This window comes from Pneumocystis murina, assembly GCF_000349005.2.
Source record: "Pneumocystis murina B123 chromosome Unknown supercont1.3, whole genome shotgun sequence".
NCBI classification, from domain to species: domain Eukaryota; kingdom Fungi; phylum Ascomycota; class Pneumocystomycetes; order Pneumocystales; family Pneumocystaceae; genus Pneumocystis; species Pneumocystis murina.
In genome coordinates, this window is record NW_017802361.1 from 407,541 (window position 1) to 425,667 (window position 18,127).

Consider the following 18,127-nt stretch of genomic DNA (forward strand, 5'->3'; position numbering starts at 1 on the left):
ATAATATTAAGTTTATATGATTTAGAATATGATGTATATATGTTATTTATTAATTTAAGAATAATCTTTGAATGGTATATTTTGTTGTTTAGGGTTAAGTCCTGTCAATTATAATGTGTGAAAAGGGTACTATAACAGGAAAGTTAATTACTTAACTAAGTAATTAATTTTCCTGTTATATACATTATTATTATGTATTTCAAGATTTTAACCCTACCCTTTTCTTATGTTGATAGATGAAGTCAAACGGACACCTAGCTTAAAGAAGATTCGGGTAAAAAAAATTTCAGGCATTATGATTCAAACTACACCTGAAGGTAATTTTGTTTTTAAATATAATATTTAAGAGATGGTAATTGTTATTAGTGAAATGGGCGCAACGTTCATCATCATCGGATCCAGAAAAAAATGTTTTATATTTAACATTAGTAGTGCCAGATGTTTCTGATCCAGTAGTTAATATAACAGAAACTACGTTGACACTTGATGCATTGACTAAAGATGGCAGCATTAAATATTGTTTGACATTATATTTTTATAAGGATGTAGAGCCAGAGGTTGGTTAGAGAGATATTTAAAACGTTATGAAGGGAGTCTAGGCTGACGTTAAGATGTATTGTATAGAATTATAAGTTATATCGTACAGATCGTTGTTTAGCTCTTACAATTCGTAAGAAAGAGGCAGATGAGAAGTATTGGCCTCGATTGATTCAATCGTCGGACAAATTTGGATATATTCGTACTGATTTTGACAAGGTTAAAAATTGTTCAAGAAATAATGTACTTTAAAAGTAATGATTAAATAGTGGGTGGATGAGGATGAGCAGAATGCACGTCCTGGTGATGATTTTTCGTCTCAATTTGGGGGAATGGGTGATTTTGATTTTAACAAGTTTTCAGATGGAATTGGTTCTGAAAATATGCCAAAATTAGATGATATCGATTCAGATGATGATAGCGATATTGAAGAGGATTCTATTAAAGATGATTCGAATGAGGATGTAGTATCTATGGATAAAGATTAAGTTTATTTATTGATAAATACTTTGAATTTATTATAGATAATATAAAGTTTTTTTTTTTCGATTGTAACTCCCCGTTTTTAGTCTATATATATTGCCTATATTTATGACAAATAAATCAAGACATGTTGTAGAGTCTGTTGATGATGAAAAAGCATTGCAGATTCAAGGTATTTTTTGTTTTAATAAGTTTATTTTTATATTTTGAAATAGCATTGCAGTCGGCAGTTTGGTATACGACAGGACATATTACGGATTCTGAATCACTTGAATTAGGTGTTATTCCCTCTTCTCATTTTATAGCCTCTTTGTCTACACTTGTATATTCTCAAATTAATACATTGGGTGAGGATATTGAGTCATTTGCTAAGCATCGTGGAGGAAAAGTAGTAAATGTAGATGATGTTCTTGTATGTTTTTTTCTTTATTATTAGCTATATAAACTGACTAAGTAAGCTTTGCACAAGGAGAAATGAAGGCCTCGTATGTTTATTATAGATTATAGTGTTTTTATTAAGGCTTAATGAGTTTAGCATGATTTAATGGTTAAATATGCTAAACAACATACAACGGCATCTACTTCTGAGCCCAAGCTTAAAAGGAAACAAAAAGAAAACATAAGGGAAGCGGTAAAGCAGAATGTCAAATCCCCGACCTCCCATATATAAATTATACAATTTATTAGAAACACTTTAATATATTTTAAAATATATAAACGCCGAAATTAACAAGTTGCTATTTAAATTGTGTTCAATAAATAACAAATATTTCTATAATTCTTATTTTTGAAATTTAGAAAGAAAAAAAAATACAAATATATTCTGGAGTTAGCTCATATATATAATTAGTTTATATCTAAGTAATAATTTCTTGGTTAGCACTCCCAAAATAATCTAATAAACGTATAAGATATGATTATAACCAAATAACACTTTTATTCACCAATCATTTCTGCATCTAATTCTTCTAGAGTTTTCTTAGGTCTGGGAACTCTCTTAAAACGACCCGTCCCTTTTCCCGGCTTTTTAAGTCTTCGTCCTCTGAGGAATTAGATTAAGAATAAATTAAATATAAGGTATGTACCGAGATATTCCTGGTCCAATGCGTTGCGAAAGAGAAGAACTGGCCATGGATTTACCAGGGTCAAGGACGATTTCAATCTAAAAAAGTTATATATGAAATAGGAAAAGAAGAAAATAAAAACCTTCATTCTTCGTATACCGTCGATTAATCTTCCTTCATATAGTTCATACGCTCGACTAGCATCTGCTTTTCTTTGAAAAATTACAGTAGCAATGCCTTTCGATTGGCCATTCGGCCCATAACTTAGGAAACATCTACGCGTGGGTCCAATAGATTTAGAAAAAAGATCCTTTGAAGCACGAGATAGTGGTTGGTAAATGAATATCAAGGAATATGAAAGGAAAAAAGCGTTGAACAGAGAAACGCTACGACGTCCAAAGGAGGGCGATAGTCCCGCTTCTTCTAGAGTCTTTGCTTTGATGATTTCATACCTTAATTTGCGCTTCAGTTACATCAGACGGCTAAACCCTTGTTAATACCACTTTTTAAGACTTACAATCCTAAAAAAACTCACCAAATTGCTAACAATAATCTTGCTTCCCTCCTCCATCACTGCCTGTATTGCCGCTGCAGCTGTTGTTGCGCTTACAATTTGTGTAATTTTTCTAGTTCCTAAACGAGTTCTAATTCTACGCATACGTTTCGGGATTCTTCGTATACGCCCCGAAGGCCTTGAAGCAATAATTTCTGCATTCTTATCAGTGCTTCTTTTTTTGCCTTTATAGTCTATTTAACATACCGTCTAAAGATTTATCTAATGGTGTCATTTGTATCAAAGTTTATTAAGAACTATTGATATTGCCACATATATTGATCAAAATCTATCTTTTTGTGCAAGTTTATATGCGGCTAAAACCCGGATATTTTAGTCGTATATACTATTATTTTCCTTTTTAATTTCGTGTCACTCCTCGTATGATGAGATCTAAAAGAATCGTAATTGTGACTGTCCTATCCCTTTATATATCTTTTTTTCATTCACGTGAAAAAGTAATTTATCTATACCGGACTTGGCCATTAAGCTCGACTTATATAGTAATTATAAGAATTATATATAAAAATAAAGAATAAATTTATTTTTTATTTTAAATTAAATAGATATGGTATTTTTTCTTATTATATATAGAAAAGCATATATGTTATATATTTTATTAATTTATTTGTCACGTGACTTTAAGCAGAGTGATATTTTTATATGATAAAGAGAGATTGGTTAAATATTTATAACTAACATTTATTTTTATGAGTAATATCTTGTTTATTTGAATTGTTATATATTATATGAGAATTTTTTAAAATCTTAGTAATTATCCGATATTTAGGGTTTAACTTTTTAATTTACCAGTGCGTATCATTTATCAAATTTATTTAGGTATATATGAGAATTTGTATTTCTTTGTTTGAGCGCTTAAAGGTTTTTAAGATGCTGATGAAAGTTTTTAATTTTTCATATATGTTTATTTTCCTTGGATTTATATGAATTGGCAAATAGATTATAATTTAAAAGGTAGATTATGTATTCCGTTATTGGTAAACATTTTTATTAATAAATACTATAGATTTGTTGCGTATAGTAACAATTGTTTGTGGGTATCTTTTGATTAGAGTATATCTTCAAAAATGGATTAAAAGTAAACAAGCTAGAGATTATGAAACTAAAGACAATGATAAAAGTTTAGAGAAAGCTACACTTCATTTAAATACAGTAATTGAGAATGATTTGGAGGAGGAAACACTTGTATGGGGAGCTGTGCGTCGAAAAGAACAAAAAATGAAATTGGTTGAATGATAGAATATATTAAAAGATATATGATGTAACGATATATATTGTATAATTAGCGTATTACTTTATAGTTATTGTCGTAAAGAATGTACATATTTATATTAAGGTTTATGATGATTTTTGTTAATTTTTTTATTAGTTTCTAAGTACTTCTAAACGATGGCGCATGTATTCTAATGATTCGTCTTGTTCTGGTTCTTCAACTATATCTATTTGAGTTTTTAATTTTGGTTCGGTTGATCCTAGTAGTCCATTTGTAATTTCAAATAATATTTTATCAATTTCTTCTGTTTCAACAAGATCTTCATCGATTTCTTCCATGTCTAATGTTTCTGATGTTATTTCCTCAAAAATTCCTGCCTAAAGAGCTTTTAATGCTAAATTCTTTTAAAATATGTTACTTTATATACTTTCATCATTTCCTTGCTGATAGCCGCCATAGTTGCACTGAGTTCAGGTAAACGTATTAATGTATTAACATCTCTCATCATGATTGTGCTTTTTTCTAATATTCCTGTGATTTTAAGTGTTGCTAATTGTTCATCAAGTTGCATGCTTAAACTATTAAGGAGAGCTTTGCTACGTTCAAGTCGAGTACGTTGTTTTTTAGCACGGATAAGTTCTTTTGTTAATAATCGACAAGATGTTTGTGCTATAGGTGATATTTGACGAGCATATTGTTTAATAGATTGTTGAGTTTTATTTTCTTCAGTAAATAATTGAGAAAGTTGTCGGTCAATTGAACGGCATTCTGATCTAAGTTTTCTTTGCCATTCTCGTACCTGAAAATGGCTTTAGTGATAGGTGTCAAAAAATGTGTTATCTGTATGTATTTATTAACTAACTTTTTCTTGTAATGTTTTTCCTATAAAAAAACGGCGAAGAGCTTCCATAAAATGGAAGAAACTGTCAGGAAAGAGCTTAACTTATAATATAGAGCTAAAGATAAAAATATCGTAAAGACTAATATATTTAGATTTAGATTGTTTTTGTAGAGTATTTTCTTTAAAAAAAACTAAAAATGATAAATGAATAAATGATCCAATTTTTTCTATTTTTGATATCTTATTAAAGTACAAAAAAAATATTTACATAAAAAACATTTGTAGAAAAATTCTAAATACTTCTGAAATTCATGATAAATTTTTTTATGATTGATATATGTATATAAGACATTTAAGATATATGATATATTTTAATAAATATTTTTTAATATTTTTAATCTTGTTTATTTGGAACATCATTTACTGTAATAAAATGATAGATAAAGATTAAAAATATAGCTAAAATTCCAGCTGCAACAGAAAGCGAATAAAGCTGATTATCATTTATCATCCTTTTTGTGTTGATTAGTATAAATTAATGGTTATATAATGTAATATAAACCTTTAAATGATTTTTTTAAAAAAAGAATGAAACGATTAATTTCAATACTATAGATTTAAATTGAATATCTATGAATATATTGTATATATGATAAATGGTATTTTTGATTATTAATATCAATTTTTTGTAGTTTTTTGTTTTGTTCTCAAAATTTTAAAAATAGTTAAAGGTAGGTTATATATAAGAAATTTTTAAAATAGTTGAAAAAATGATAAAATAATTAGAAAAATATATATAAAGTTTTTGATTTTGATTGAAATATTTTTTGTATATATAGAATATTTTATTTGAAATTTTTATGTGATAAATTTTATTTTAATAAAATATTAAGTTTATATTTTAATGGAAATATTTGTTTGTACTTTATTTTCTACATGAAATTTCAAATGTTTAGAAAAATCTACTTTGTTTAGATTTTTATAAATTATTGAGAATATATTTTTTTCAATTTATATTGATATATCTTTTTATCTAATATTTAATGAGCTGAATGCATTAATGAGATTATTTTATAATGATAAAATTCCAAAAGTATAAAAAAAGCTTGAATAAGATTTAAGTTTTTTGATCTAAAATTTTGATTAGATTATTTTTTGAATTGTTATTTAATTATAGATAATAAAATTCTTATAACATGTAATACATTTATTTTTAACTTATTAAAAAACTTTAAGATTTACAAAACATAGTTTTAAAATAAGAATAAATTTTAATAATAAAATTTATGCTTTTTGTATTAAAAAATTATGCTAGCTATTTTTAATGTGATAAAATATCGAAAATTTCTAGTTTTAAAAGACCTAATGTTATTTACTTATTATTATTGTCTATTATTACACTAATAATTTTTTTATTTGATGTTTTGTTTTTTTCTTCTTGGATTGCAAGATTTCAGTAATAAAATTCAAGGTATATTATAAAATTAGATTTTTTATATATTTAATAATTTTTATAGGATACGAAAATTTGGTTCTTTATTGTCCTATATGTCATAATATATCTGGTATTGGATTCTAATATTAGACATATAGGAATATTATTGATAAAATATTTTAGCTATACCTTTACATGAAAAAAAATTTTTTACTATTTGTTTTGTTCCTTTGATACCTTATGGTTGGGGAAAGGTATATTTGAATTATCTATATCGGCTTAATAATGTTAATTTTATGCTTTCTGTAGGTTATACGATGTACTATATGTTCATGGTTTCAACATATAAACGATGCTGAATTATATAGAATTTCTCAACTATCAAATCTTCGTCCTGCTTAATATTATAAAATATGATTAAAGTGATTTTAAAACACATTACATTTATTACTTTATTTGAAGGGATTGTATAATATAAATAGATTCTTTCTATTATACTCATTGGATCTATTAATTTCATTTTATGGCATTGTATTTTTTTTGGAAAGATGTATAATAGTGTTTCATTTATAGAATACAATGTTTTTTTAATGAATTATTTTATCTAATATTCTATTAATAAAATATCTTTATCGTTATCATGTATAAAAAAATTATTTTAAAGGTTGTTCAACTAGATTTTAATTTTAATTCTTTATATAAGAAATTTTATCAGTTCCATGGTTACTGCTCACAAATGAGTTTGAAGCATAGAAAGGAAGAAACAAGGAAAAAATCTCAATTAGAATATAAATATAATCCTTTAGAAAATGCATGTTATACGTTTGATAATGGTAACTTTTAAGTAATAATTAAATATAATAGATGTAACTTCTCTAGGTTTAAGAAAAGTTGTTCCTTATTTTTTTAATTTTAAAACGTATGCTAAAGAAAGATGGAGAGGACGTACTATCTATGACGTTTTTTCTAAAGAATTTCGAGATCGAACTCCCCAATATTATGTATTATCATTTATCTATAGATATTATTTTTATTTTTTTAATTAGGAACAAGAAATTAAAAATGGAAATGTTATCATAAATGGACGTATTGCTACATTTGAGCAGATAATAAAAAATGGAGATATTATAGAACATCTTAGTCATAGACATGAACCTCCAGTTACTGATAAGAAGATTGATATTATTTATCAAGACGATGATATTGTGGTAATAAATAAACCTCCTGGTATTCCTGTAGGACTTCTATATATTTGTGTATTTTTACTAGAATTGCTTTTAGGTTCATCCTACTGGACGATATCGACATAATTCAATTACACATATTATGATGGCAGAGATGGGTTTTGACAGTCTTGCGCGTATGTTTTTTGATTTTTTATCTTTCTAATGATAAATAGCGTGTAATAGACTTGATAGACTTGCATCAGGATTAATGATTTTGGCTCGTAATGTACGTATTGCAGAAGAAATGCGTAAAAAAATGCATGATAGGCGTATTTTGAAAGAATATATATGTAAAGTTCGTGGTTTATTTCCTGAGTATTAGGTTCTTTATTTCAATGAATTAAATTGATTATACAGAGGAGAGATAGTATGCACAGAACCACTTTTAACAGTATCCCCAAAGTTAGGATTAAATAGAGTTCATCCGGATGGAAAGCCATCTAAATCCACTTTTAAAATGCTAGGTTATGATGGAGAAAACAGTATCGTTCATTGTGTGTATATTATTTGTCATATTTCTTGTTTAATTTACAATTAGGTCGACCTTTAACTGGACGGACTCATCAGCTTCGAGTTCATCTACAATGGTTAGGGAAGCCTATAGTAAACGATCCGGTTTATTCGGATATAGGAATTTGGGGATATGATATGAAAAAAAATGACACTTTTACGTTTAATGATAATGAATTGTTTCCTTCACTGATAAAATCGAAGAAAATAGAAGCATCTTCTTGGTATATCAATAAAATAGAAGAAGCAGAGAGATTGAGGGGGAATAAACTTGATGAACTTTTAACAGGTGAAGTATGTGATGTTTGCCAAGCACCTTTATACTCCGATCCTTCACAAAATGACTTAAGAATATATTTACATGCTTGGAAGTATAAATCAGACGATAATTCATGGAGTTTTGAAACGGAACTGCCAGAGTGGGCAAATATAGATTTTATATAAATATAAGCTATTTCTTAAAATATATTTAATTTAAAAGCACTCGAACGTAACGAAGTTTTTTAATACGCTAGAAATGCAAAATGAGTTTGAATAAAATGACTGATAATACACCTCTTCTTAAGCCTTTGTCTTCTTTGAGCATCGCTCCTCATCAATATATTGAGGCGGAGCCTGATACTAATGAAAATTTGGAGAACAGTTTGAATGATGAACTTTCTAATACGTCTTTATATGATAAAATTAATAAAAATATGATGAAAAATATTTCTATTAATATAGCTTTTATGTTTTCATGGTATGTTTCTTTTTTTTTAGGCTCATATTAGTAAATATTATTTTTAAGGTTTTTTTTTTCAATATTATTATCTATGTATAATAAATGGTTATTTTCTGAAAAGCATTTAAATTTTACGCTTCCTTTGTTTGCAGGATGTATATTTTTGTTTGTTTTATTGAATTTTTTGTTGATTTGTTACAGGCGTTCACATTGTAATTGAATATTGTTTTTCTATTATTATTATGAAATTATTTCCTCAATTTCGACCGCCAATCAATAGTTTTGAAATGATAGATAATTTGTTTTTGCATCATATATTTTTTTTAAAATATTCTTATATTTTTAGAACAAAGGTTATTCCATGTGGTGTAGCTACAAGCCTGGAAATCGGATTTTCAAATGCTTCACTTAAAACTATAAGTTTATCGCTTTATAGTAAATTTTTTCAGATATATTTATAATATTTCTGACTTCTATAAAAGCAATGTACAAATCTTCATCTCTTGGTTTTGTTTTATTATTTTCTTTTATTTTTGGACTAGAAAAAATGCATGCATCTCTTATTGTTGTTATTGTTATTATTATGATTGGTGCTGTCATGATGGCATCAACACAAACTGAATTTGTTTTTCAGGGGTATTTAATGGTTTTTTAATATTGAAAGAAATAAATGAAATAGATTTATAATGGTTACCGTAGCATCTGCTTTTGGAGGATTAAAGTGGTCACTTGTTCAGATATTATCTACAAGGAACTCTGTTGCTTTTAATCCATTTTCATTTATATATTTTTTATCTCCATCTATTTTTTTTTGTTTAATCATTTTATCATTATTAATAGAAGGTTTAAAGAATATAATATATACATCTTTTTGGGATTATGGTGTTAATTCTTTAATAATGCTAATATTTCCTGGAATTATTGCTTTTGCCATGATTGTTAGTGAATATTGGTAATTTTTTTCTCTTTTTTTTTATAAATTAATTTGCAATAGGCTAATTAAAAGGACCAGTATCGTAACACTTTCAGTTGCAGGTATGGAATGAAATATTTATGAATGTTTATCTTATATAATTAGGAATATGTAAAGAGGTTATAACTATGGGTGCATCTGCTATTTTTTTTAAGGACCACCTTGACTTGATAAATATTCTGGGTTTTATTGTAACAATTGTTGGAATTATATTATATAATATCATGAAATATTATGCATTAAAAGAAGAATCACATATTCAAAAACTAGATTACAAAACTGTCCCTTTGGTTAACAAAAGTAGATTATCTACTACAGAATCACCTCAAAATACTGAGAATTTAGCAAAAGAGTAAACCTAAATTTAATATGACTTATGTATTTTATTAATAATGAGATTTTTGTACTATTGAAATAATATTAATTAGTGAAATAATATTTACTAATTGATTTAAGTTATAATTATCTGATTTTTTAATAAAACTCATCGTTTTGTTTTTGTCTTTTTTTTATTTATTCTACCACTTTGAATTTTTTCTTGTTCATATCTACTTGCTCTTTTCTTTTGTTCTAGTTTTTCTTGATGAATAGATACTGCTTTGATTTCCGTATTTGCCTTACGCAGCTTTACTGGGTGTGATCCAATGTATTTACCTGAAATATACATATTAAATATATATACATATATATATATATTACCATTCATTTCCCTCCATGCTCTTACGAATTCATCCGGGTCCTTAAATGCAACAAATCCATAGCCTTTACTTTTTCCTGTTTTTTTATCTCTGATTACTTTTGCTTTGCTAAGACTTTTATAATGTTGAAAAGCTTTAAATAATGTTTCATCTGAAACTTCTCCACCAAGGTCTCCTGCAAAAAGTCTAAAGTGTGCTGGGTTCCAATCAAGAAGGCTTGGATCTTCCCATACAGAGCCTCCTCCTTCTCTCAATACTGTTATTCGTTTTTCTTTTCCTTGCCATCGTGCTTGATGACGAAGTTTAGCATTTTCCCTATTCTCAGATGAATAAATAGACTGTTGCTCCGCAATAGCTGCTTCTTCTGGTGTCATAAAAAAATTAAGTTGTCCTATTATTCATTAGTCTTTTAACTTTATTATTAAAATAAACCTGGTCGTTGAAAAGGATTATGTATTTGAGGTATCATTGGATACATCTGCGACGAGGAATTTTGCCCATAGTATGGGTAGGATTGGTTGTAGGATGCCATGAATAGCTTTTGTAACTGTTATTTTGATGAGGGTTAATTAAAGTCGGTGGTTATCGGCTCTTTTTTTAAAAAAAATATGGAAATTGATGATTTATTTAAGGTTGTTTATACATATTCTGTTTCTTTATTTAATAGTATTTTAGAAGCCTGAGCCCGTTTTAAAAAAGAGGAAAATTGTTCCTATTAATCCAACAGAAACGTTTAAAAATATTCAAAATACTTATGTTGAAAAAAATGGTAGAAATAATACAGGATTTGGTAATACTTTAGATAATTCAGTATCTTATGGGGTTGGGGAGGAAGATGAGCGTTTTTTTGGTGGAGGTTTAACCAAAGGACAAGAAGATATATTGGACTTTATTGATGAAAATGACAAAAATGAAGCTATTGAAGTATGTAAGAGTATATTATAAAAATTAAGTTTAAAGTTCAAAAGCAAGAAAAAATTGATGCGTCTTCACTTAAAAAAATGGTTCTTAAGCTTGAAAGAGCTATTACAAAAAATCAGGAGTTGCGAATGAAGTATTCTGAAAATCCTGAAAAGTAGCAAAGTTATGTTTAGGTGATAGAGAAATTAATGAGAGTAGATTTCTTTCCTCTGAAGCAGACTTAGATTCAGAAATTAAGGCGCTTTCAGTGCTTTCTGGTTATCCTGAATTATATTCTGAAATATTACGTTTAGGATGTTATAAATCATTGATTGGTCTTTTGTCTCATGAAAATGCTGATATTGCTATAAGTGTATTGGAGTTACTTGACGAATTAATAGATGATGATATTGATCATAATGAAAATCAAATGAAATTGTTGATAAATTCATTGGTATGTTAAAATATAAAGAATATGTTTTCTAATTGTTTAAGATAGAAGCTCAATTATTTAATGCTTTGACGGATAATATGACTCGTTTCAATGAGTTTAATGAGTCAGATAGACGTGGTGTGTTTCTTGTTTTGAGTATGTTTGGTTTTTTTTGTTGCGGTTAATTAATTGATAGGTATTCTTGAGAATATTTCTTCATTCTCTCATACTTTTTCTGAAAATGCTGTTTCTTCTACGAATATTTTGGAATGGTTGCTTCAAAGACTTCAAATAAAAGAATTTCCTATTTCTCAAAATAAGCAATATGTTGCAGAATTATTGGCTATTTATACGTCATCAAGTTCCTTTATTCGCAAAAAAATTATTGATTTGAATGGAGTTGATATATTTCTACATATTCTTAGCCCTTATCGTAAAAGAGACCCTGTAAAAGATATTGAGGAGGAATTCGTAGAAAATATCTTTGACTGTTTATGTTCTCTTTTAGAAGAACAGGAAGGAAAAGAGAAATTTATTGATGCTGAAGGTGTTGAATTATGTTTAATAATGTTAAGGTATGTTAAGATATGTAATATAATTGTTTTAAATGTTACTAGACATGGGAAAATTAGTAAGTATCGTAGTTTAAAGGTTTTAGATCATGCCCTTGGAGGGTTTCATAGCATCTCTTGTTGTGAAAGGCTTGTTGAGGCTGCTGGGTTAAAAATTATTTTTTCTATTTTTATGAAAAAGGTTTTTAAATAATAATATTGATGAATAAAAAGTATAACTAGTTTAGCCTCCTTTTAAGGTTATCGAATATTTATTAGGGATATTTTTATCTCTTCTTCGATTATTGCCTATAGATTCTATATCTCGTATTCGAACATTGGCAAAATTTGTTGAAAAAGATTATGAAAAAATATTAAGATTAATGGAATTAAGAAAATTTTATAAATTTCGTGTTGATTCTGCTAATAAGAAAATGATGGAGCAGCTTAAAGGACTTAGTCAAGACGAAAGGATAGAAAAAGAATCTGAAATTTATTTTGATTTAGTAGATGCTGGACTTTATTCTTTACAAGTAATAGATTTAATTTTAGCATGGTTATGTATAGAGGATGTAGGGATAAAAAAAAAGGTACAAGAGTTATTAGAAATAGAGGGACAAGATTTATTATCTATTAAAGCTGTTCTTCAAGGTGAATATTAATCTTTTGGCATAATGTTTTTAATTTATAATATAGAATATTTAAATAATATGCAGGTAGAGGATTCTGAAAGCGATAAATCAGATAATGTCATGAAAGAAATAGAGATGGTAAAAACATTATTAACCCTTTTGCACTAGAACTTTACTATTATGCAATGATGAAATTAATATTTGCAATAAATGGTGATAATTGAGATATTTAAATAGCATTATACTATATCTATTTTTTTTGGTATGGATTTACATATATTTTTTATAATTTATCTGAAAACATATTGTAAAAAGTGAGATACAATTATAACTATATAATTTATGATTTTTTAAATATCAAGATAACTAAATTTTCGTTTTGGATTTTATGACATTAATAGGGATTTTATTAAAACTTGAATTATTTAATTATACAAGTTTTAATATTCGTTACAAGATTAAATTTGACTATTGTTCTTTATATAAAACTTTATTCAATAGATTTAATCTAATAAATCTATTGTTTAATTATTTAAATATATATTAAACATGAATTAGGCATTTTTATAAGATCAATAACTTTTTTAAATTAAGCTTTTTTTTCTATTTTTTATATAAAAGCAATGAATTTTATTTAAATATTTTTTGCGATTTGGTCTTTCAGTCCTTTTTTACAAATTATCAATAAAAAATTAAATTTTTAAGACTGAGGAATAAAAAAAGGTAGCTCTTATTTATAGAAAATTTTATATAAAATTAAATTGATTTTCTCTTTTTAAAAACAAAAATTTAATTGTTAAAATCTCTATTATTTAACAATACAATGTATTGTTCATTTACATAGAACTTTTATACTTCAATTCTAATCAATTGTTTTTATTAAATATATAAATGATTCTTTTCTATGTTAAAACATTTTTATTGTTTTTTTTGCTAAATCCATACATTCTATTAAAGAAAATTTATATTATTAATTGTTTATAAAATAATTGTACTTTAATTTATTTCATAAAAATTTTATTTAAATCCATTCTCTTAATTATTAGTTAACTATTTTTTAGAAATTTTTAACATTTTAATGCCTATTACATTTTGAAATCAAAGATCTTTCAAAGAATTATCTTTTATCGTTAACGCGACGCGACTTTTGGATTATATAAACCCATCGGTGTCCTTAAGACCTCAAGAAATCATCTGTAGTGTGTCTATTATTGATAGATAGTAAAACAAGTGATAGAAATTAGAAGAATTTTTGTCTATTAAGGGTTAGGAGGGCATGTCTTTTGTTCTGGGTGTGGCGGAAACAGTGAATGCAGAAAAGTGTCCGTTAGGTGAAATATCTCAGAATGTTGAAAGCTTGGGAGGATCTAAAATAGGAACTTCAAGAGTGGAGGATGTTTTATCTCTTAAGGAGGGGCTGAATGGGATGAAACGAGCGCGTTTGAAATATGAGAAGCGGGAAAATTTTGGTGAGAAGGTATGGCCTGTGGATGTAGAAGAAGCATTCATGGATGGTATGTATTTTCAATGATTTATAGGAATTGGATGACTTATGAATAGCGATTGCTCATATTCCTAAGCTTGGGCGGCGCAAAATTGTTGTGGGGTCGAAGGCATGTGGTAGGAACGAATTAATTGCTGATTATATATATCGTCGTACTGGAAAGATTCGTACTCGAAAACAGGTTTCTAGTCATATTCAAGTACTTAAACATCTTAGACGAGAAGATCCTGAATGTGAGATTGGTGGATTGTATTTATTTATATTAATGTTTTTAGTTTTAAGAATGATTTCTGACACGCCATGTGTTTCTCCAGAGAAATTGAAACCAAATCATACTTTTTTTACACCTTCAAGTCCTCCTCTTGTTAATTTTGATTCATCAGTACCATGTCGGCAATCAAATACATTTGATTTTTCACGATCATTGCCAAACAATTTTTTGCCGTCTAGTATTCCTAAATATCCATATTTTCGTGTTTTAGAGTTTTCTATATGGAAAACGTCGTTTGCTTCAGAACATGTTTATTCTCGGCTGAAAGATTCTTCTCTTACTACTGTTTTTCTTGATTCCTTGCCTAATTGGTCTGTTCGGTTTCCTTACCTTGTTGAAGTTCTTCTTTCTCCTATTGGTATTACATGTCCGGTCTATTATGTTAGTTCTATATTATCGATTCCTTCTATAAATGATGAGAAAAGTGCTTTTCAGGCTCATTTTGTTTTGTCTAAGCCACCTACTACTGTACAAGATGAAACATGGGGTTGCGTAATACGCATTTATACTATGAGTCAATGTATATTAGAGCTTAAACAAAAGGCATTTGTGCATGATGAAAATATTATTCTCCCTTTTGCTATCGATTTTTGGGCAACATTTCTTTCTGGATTAAATTCATTGTCTGCGGAATATCATCCTGCAGATGATTCCGCTGGTGCCGAAAAGTCGAAATACAGAAAAGAATGGGAAATTCGTGTAGCTGTAAGAGGCATCACAGTCGTTTTTGAAGTATTACGTTTTTCTAATTCTTCTTCTCGTATGGCTCTTCTTGCATGGGAATTTGATACTATATTTTCTGATTCAGGTACTACTATCTGCAAGGAAGTTGTTTTCGATCGTTTTTCAAATAATTCTTGTGAAAATGAGCAATTATTTACTCCTTTAAGTAATTATGAGCAATGTGCAACGCCTTGCATGAACTTTCATTCAAGTCCTCTTAGTGTTTACAGCACAAATTGTCCAATTCCTCTTTCTAATTACTTATCGCCTCCATCTATTATGCGGCCTACAAATATTCCTATTTTATATGAAAATCTTCAGCAGTACGCGCCTTCTCAAGCACCTAATATCGCGAATTCCTTATCATTTGTTTCTTCTGGATCTTATGATTCTCAAGATAAGTTTTTAACTGGTTCTATTTCAGAAAATGAAACAGTAAATGCTTGGCAAACAGAAAGTTTTCCTAAATTAGGTTTCTTTTCTACTGATAGCAATGGTGTTTCAACATTTGATGATTCTGGAAATATAAAAAAAAATGATTCTTTATAATAATATGAATTACGGGTTGTGTTTAATGCATTTTACAATGATATTATTTTTGGTTATACAGGAAGAATAAATCTAGTTGGGAACAGTAGCTTCAAATAGAATGCATATTATTAAATTTATTGCTTTAGTAGCGTTTTTATTTTTAATATTATTTTATTACATTTCTTTTTTGGACAACTTGTATATAGATGGAAGTTTGGTTCTATATGCATAAGAGGTTTGGTTTGAGATTCGGAATATAGAAACGTTAGCCGTATAAAAAGATAATTGACTATTTAATTAATAAATTGTTTATTGTTATGAAATGATTTTGCATATATGTTTTGTATTTTTGTTTAAAGTTGAAATAATAATTCGATATTTATATAATTGTAAAAAGCATTTTCGATATATTAGTTTTAGATATTTTGATTAGATATATTGAGATTATGATTGTTATTTCAAATATATATTTTTATTTTTTCTATAGATAGATTTTGTATTTATTTAAGATTTAATTTTTATGAATTTTTGTAATTTTTATATATTTCTCATATTTTTCATATTATTCTTTTAAAAGTTATAAAATTTGTTGTGATAATTTATAATTAATTTTTATCATAAAACTTGAAATTTACATATTAATATTATATCCCTAAAAATAAACAGAATTATGATTTTTAATCTCAATTTTAAAAATAAAATTACGGAATTTAAAAATGTTTATTTTTCGACGTTATCTTATCATAAACAAAAATGAATTTTCTATTAAGTTTTTGGATATTAATTATAGCATTTATTTGGAGAGTTATAAGTCGTGGTGATTTGGGGTTTTCTATTAGCACTAGGAAATTGGATGGGAATTGCAAAAGTACAAAGGATTATTTAGAAGATATTTCATTAATTAGCTCATATTCAAAATTTATTCGTCTTTTTTCAATTAGTGATTGCAATTGTATGAAAAATATTATGCCTGCTATAATTTCAGAGAATATGAAGATTATTCTTGGAATTTGGCCGGGTGGTGTTGATACTGTACAATTTAGAGATCAATTGTCGCTCCTAAAAGAAATTCCTCAAGAACACGTTCCTTATATTTATGCAATTTCAGTAGGATCGGAGGTTCTTTATCGCAAGGATTATTCAGATGAAATTTTATTGGATCAAATTATTACTGTTCGCAAATTGTTAAATGAGATGAATTTTCAATCTATTAAACTTGGAACAGCGGACACTTGGAATGTATATGCTGATGGAACAGCCAATAGAATTATTGGAGCTTTGGATATTGCTTTCGTTAACTCTTTTCCATATTGGCAGGGCTATGCAATAGAACATTCTGTTTATTCATTTTTTGCTGATATTTCCAATACTATTAATGTCATTAGATCTATGAACTATAATATTGAGGTATGGATTGGTGAAACTGGGTGGCCTACAGATGGTCTCACTTATGGAGCTGCTGTACCTAGTGTTGAAAATGCTGCTTATTTTTGGGCCAATGTTATTTGCACGTCTTTATTTAATGGTCTTAATGTTGTTGCTTTCGAATTAATGGATGAACCGTGGAAAGGAAATGCTATTGGTTTAAGTGGTCAAAGTTCAAATGTTGAGAAATTTTGGGGTGTTTTTACGATTGATAAACGACAAAAGTACAGTTTGGAGTGTCCTAAAGGTATTATATTTTGTTATTTTTCTATTATTTAGTTTAGAAGCTAATATTTGTCTAGAATCTGAGAAAGTTATATCTTCTATTAATAGTAAAATTAATAATCTATCAGATTCGGGTAATACAAATAGTGATGGCTCAAAAGTAGATTCTGATAATACGGATAATGATGGTTCAAAAACAGATTTTGGTAATGCAGATAATGATGGTTCAAAAACAGATTTTGGTAATGCAGATAATGATGGTTCAAAAACAGATTCTTGTAATACAGATAATGATGGCTCAAAAGTAGATTCGGATAATACAGATAATGATAGTTTTGATGAAATTTTTCATGATGATGATTTCTTAACGGATATAAAAGAACCGAATAAGTCATTTCGCGTTTCATTTTGTCTAAAAAATACATTTTATTTGAGTTTTACTGCAATTTTATTTTTATTATTTTTTTATTGAAGTTATAAGCATTATTTTGGTATTGAAAGTTATTAGGTATTTTTTACAGGATTATGCTATGAGGGTTGCATTAATGTTATTGTTATACGTAATTAGAAAATAATTAGTTAAGTTTTAAAAAAATCATCGAAAAATAATTTTCAAAATATGAATGAATTAATAAAATATATATAAAATACTTCTTT

At 27.3% G+C, this 18,127-nt stretch overlaps 12 protein-coding genes across 12 annotated transcripts; 9 read left to right on the plus strand and 3 right to left on the minus strand.

Annotated features, from left to right (window-relative positions):
* Nucleotides 1–226: 226 nt before the first annotated feature.
* Nucleotides 227–1,025, plus strand: PNEG_01036 (hypothetical protein; the record flags this gene model as incomplete). The annotated part of the gene is made up of 4 exons (XM_007874758.1): nt 227–317; nt 367–557; nt 625–756; nt 807–1,025. The coding sequence occupies 4 exons, from the start codon at nt 227–229 to the stop codon at nt 1,023–1,025; spliced, it is 633 nt and encodes a 210-aa protein (XP_007872949.1).
* Nucleotides 1,026–1,128: 103 nt separating this feature from the next.
* Nucleotides 1,129–1,690, plus strand: PNEG_01037 (hypothetical protein; the record flags this gene model as incomplete). The annotated part of the gene is made up of 4 exons (XM_007874759.1): nt 1,129–1,192; nt 1,236–1,432; nt 1,479–1,505; nt 1,556–1,690. The coding sequence occupies 4 exons, from the start codon at nt 1,129–1,131 to the stop codon at nt 1,688–1,690; spliced, it is 423 nt and encodes a 140-aa protein (XP_007872950.1).
* A 187-nt stretch (nt 1,691–1,877) lies between these two features.
* PNEG_01038 (hypothetical protein) lies at nt 1,878–2,872 on the minus strand (the record flags this gene model as incomplete). Its single annotated transcript, XM_007874760.1, has 6 exons — nt 1,878–1,915; nt 1,965–2,062; nt 2,106–2,182; nt 2,227–2,536; nt 2,585–2,792; nt 2,845–2,872. 6 exons carry the CDS (start codon nt 2,870–2,872, stop codon nt 1,878–1,880), a joined length of 759 nt encoding a protein of 252 aa, XP_007872951.1.
* Nucleotides 2,873–3,581: 709 nt separating this feature from the next.
* PNEG_01039 (hypothetical protein) lies at nt 3,582–3,894 on the plus strand (the record flags this gene model as incomplete). Its single annotated transcript, XM_007874761.2, has 2 exons — nt 3,582–3,612; nt 3,665–3,894. The coding sequence occupies 2 exons, from the start codon at nt 3,582–3,584 to the stop codon at nt 3,892–3,894; spliced, it is 261 nt and encodes an 86-aa protein (XP_007872952.1).
* Nucleotides 3,895–4,023: 129 nt separating this feature from the next.
* On the minus strand, nt 4,024–4,781 carry PNEG_01040 (hypothetical protein; the record flags this gene model as incomplete). Its single annotated transcript, XM_007874762.1, has 3 exons — nt 4,024–4,248; nt 4,299–4,670; nt 4,734–4,781. The coding sequence occupies 3 exons, from the start codon at nt 4,779–4,781 to the stop codon at nt 4,024–4,026; spliced, it is 645 nt and encodes a 214-aa protein (XP_007872953.1).
* A 1,350-nt stretch (nt 4,782–6,131) lies between these two features.
* Nucleotides 6,132–6,549, plus strand: PNEG_01041 (hypothetical protein; the record flags this gene model as incomplete). The annotated part of the gene is made up of 4 exons (XM_007874763.1): nt 6,132–6,183; nt 6,230–6,277; nt 6,331–6,401; nt 6,457–6,549. The coding sequence occupies 4 exons, from the start codon at nt 6,132–6,134 to the stop codon at nt 6,547–6,549; spliced, it is 264 nt and encodes an 87-aa protein (XP_007872954.1).
* Nucleotides 6,550–6,787: 238 nt separating this feature from the next.
* On the plus strand, nt 6,788–8,327 carry PNEG_01042 (hypothetical protein; the record flags this gene model as incomplete). The annotated part of the gene is made up of 7 exons (XM_007874764.1): nt 6,788–6,980; nt 7,027–7,148; nt 7,194–7,382; nt 7,429–7,507; nt 7,547–7,688; nt 7,731–7,867; nt 7,912–8,327. 7 exons carry the CDS (start codon nt 6,788–6,790, stop codon nt 8,325–8,327), a joined length of 1,278 nt encoding a protein of 425 aa, XP_007872955.1.
* Nucleotides 8,328–8,422: 95 nt separating this feature from the next.
* PNEG_01043 (hypothetical protein) lies at nt 8,423–9,933 on the plus strand (the record flags this gene model as incomplete). Its single annotated transcript, XM_007874765.1, has 8 exons — nt 8,423–8,622; nt 8,671–8,759; nt 8,806–8,905; nt 8,951–9,039; nt 9,087–9,240; nt 9,284–9,556; nt 9,599–9,639; nt 9,683–9,933. The coding sequence occupies 8 exons, from the start codon at nt 8,423–8,425 to the stop codon at nt 9,931–9,933; spliced, it is 1,197 nt and encodes a 398-aa protein (XP_007872956.1).
* A 108-nt stretch (nt 9,934–10,041) lies between these two features.
* Nucleotides 10,042–12,474, minus strand: PNEG_01044 (hypothetical protein). The gene is made up of 4 exons (XM_007874766.1): nt 11,962–12,474; nt 10,708–11,912; nt 10,277–10,666; nt 10,042–10,231 (listed from the first exon to the last, which is right to left on the minus strand). The coding sequence occupies exons 2-4, from the start codon at nt 10,805–10,807 to the stop codon at nt 10,062–10,064; spliced, it is 660 nt and encodes a 219-aa protein (XP_007872957.1). The 5' UTR covers nt 10,808–11,912; nt 11,962–12,474; the 3' UTR covers nt 10,042–10,061.
* On the plus strand, nt 10,884–13,030 carry PNEG_01045 (hypothetical protein; the record flags this gene model as incomplete). The annotated part of the gene is made up of 9 exons (XM_007874767.1): nt 10,884–10,907; nt 10,951–11,199; nt 11,244–11,350; nt 11,395–11,629; nt 11,671–11,764; nt 11,805–12,183; nt 12,226–12,361; nt 12,408–12,810; nt 12,856–13,030. The coding sequence occupies 9 exons, from the start codon at nt 10,884–10,886 to the stop codon at nt 12,957–12,959; spliced, it is 1,731 nt and encodes a 576-aa protein (XP_007872958.1). The 3' UTR covers nt 12,960–13,030.
* Nucleotides 13,031–14,067: 1,037 nt separating this feature from the next.
* On the plus strand, nt 14,068–16,091 carry PNEG_01046 (hypothetical protein; the record flags this gene model as incomplete). The annotated part of the gene is made up of 3 exons (XM_007874768.1): nt 14,068–14,305; nt 14,352–14,528; nt 14,571–16,091. 3 exons carry the CDS (start codon nt 14,068–14,070, stop codon nt 15,836–15,838), a joined length of 1,683 nt encoding a protein of 560 aa, XP_007872959.1. The 3' UTR covers nt 15,839–16,091.
* A 461-nt stretch (nt 16,092–16,552) lies between these two features.
* On the plus strand, nt 16,553–18,068 carry PNEG_01047 (hypothetical protein). The gene is made up of 2 exons (XM_019757731.1): nt 16,553–17,492; nt 17,548–18,068. The coding sequence occupies exons 1-2, from the start codon at nt 16,574–16,576 to the stop codon at nt 17,940–17,942; spliced, it is 1,314 nt and encodes a 437-aa protein (XP_019613310.1). The 5' UTR covers nt 16,553–16,573; the 3' UTR covers nt 17,943–18,068.
* Nucleotides 18,069–18,127: the final 59 nt, after the last annotated feature.

Coding starts and splice junctions, on each gene's coding strand:
- PNEG_01047 (XM_019757731.1), top strand. CDS start 16,574: ATGAATTTTCTATTAAGTTTTTGGATATTAATTATAGCATTTATTTGG. Junction 17,493..17,547: donor CAGTTTGGAGTGTCCTAAAG/GTATTATATTTT, acceptor ATATTTGTCTAG/AATCTGAGAAAGTTATATCT.
- PNEG_01044 (XM_007874766.1), bottom strand. CDS start 10,807: ATGGCATCCTACAACCAATCCTACCCATACTATGGGCAAAATTCCTCG. Junction 10,667..10,707: donor TAATCCTTTTCAACGACCAG/GTTTATTTTAAT, acceptor AATGAATAATAG/GACAACTTAATTTTTTTATG. Junction 10,232..10,276: donor AGCATGGAGGGAAATGAATG/GTAATATATATA, acceptor TGTATATTTCAG/GTAAATACATTGGATCACAC.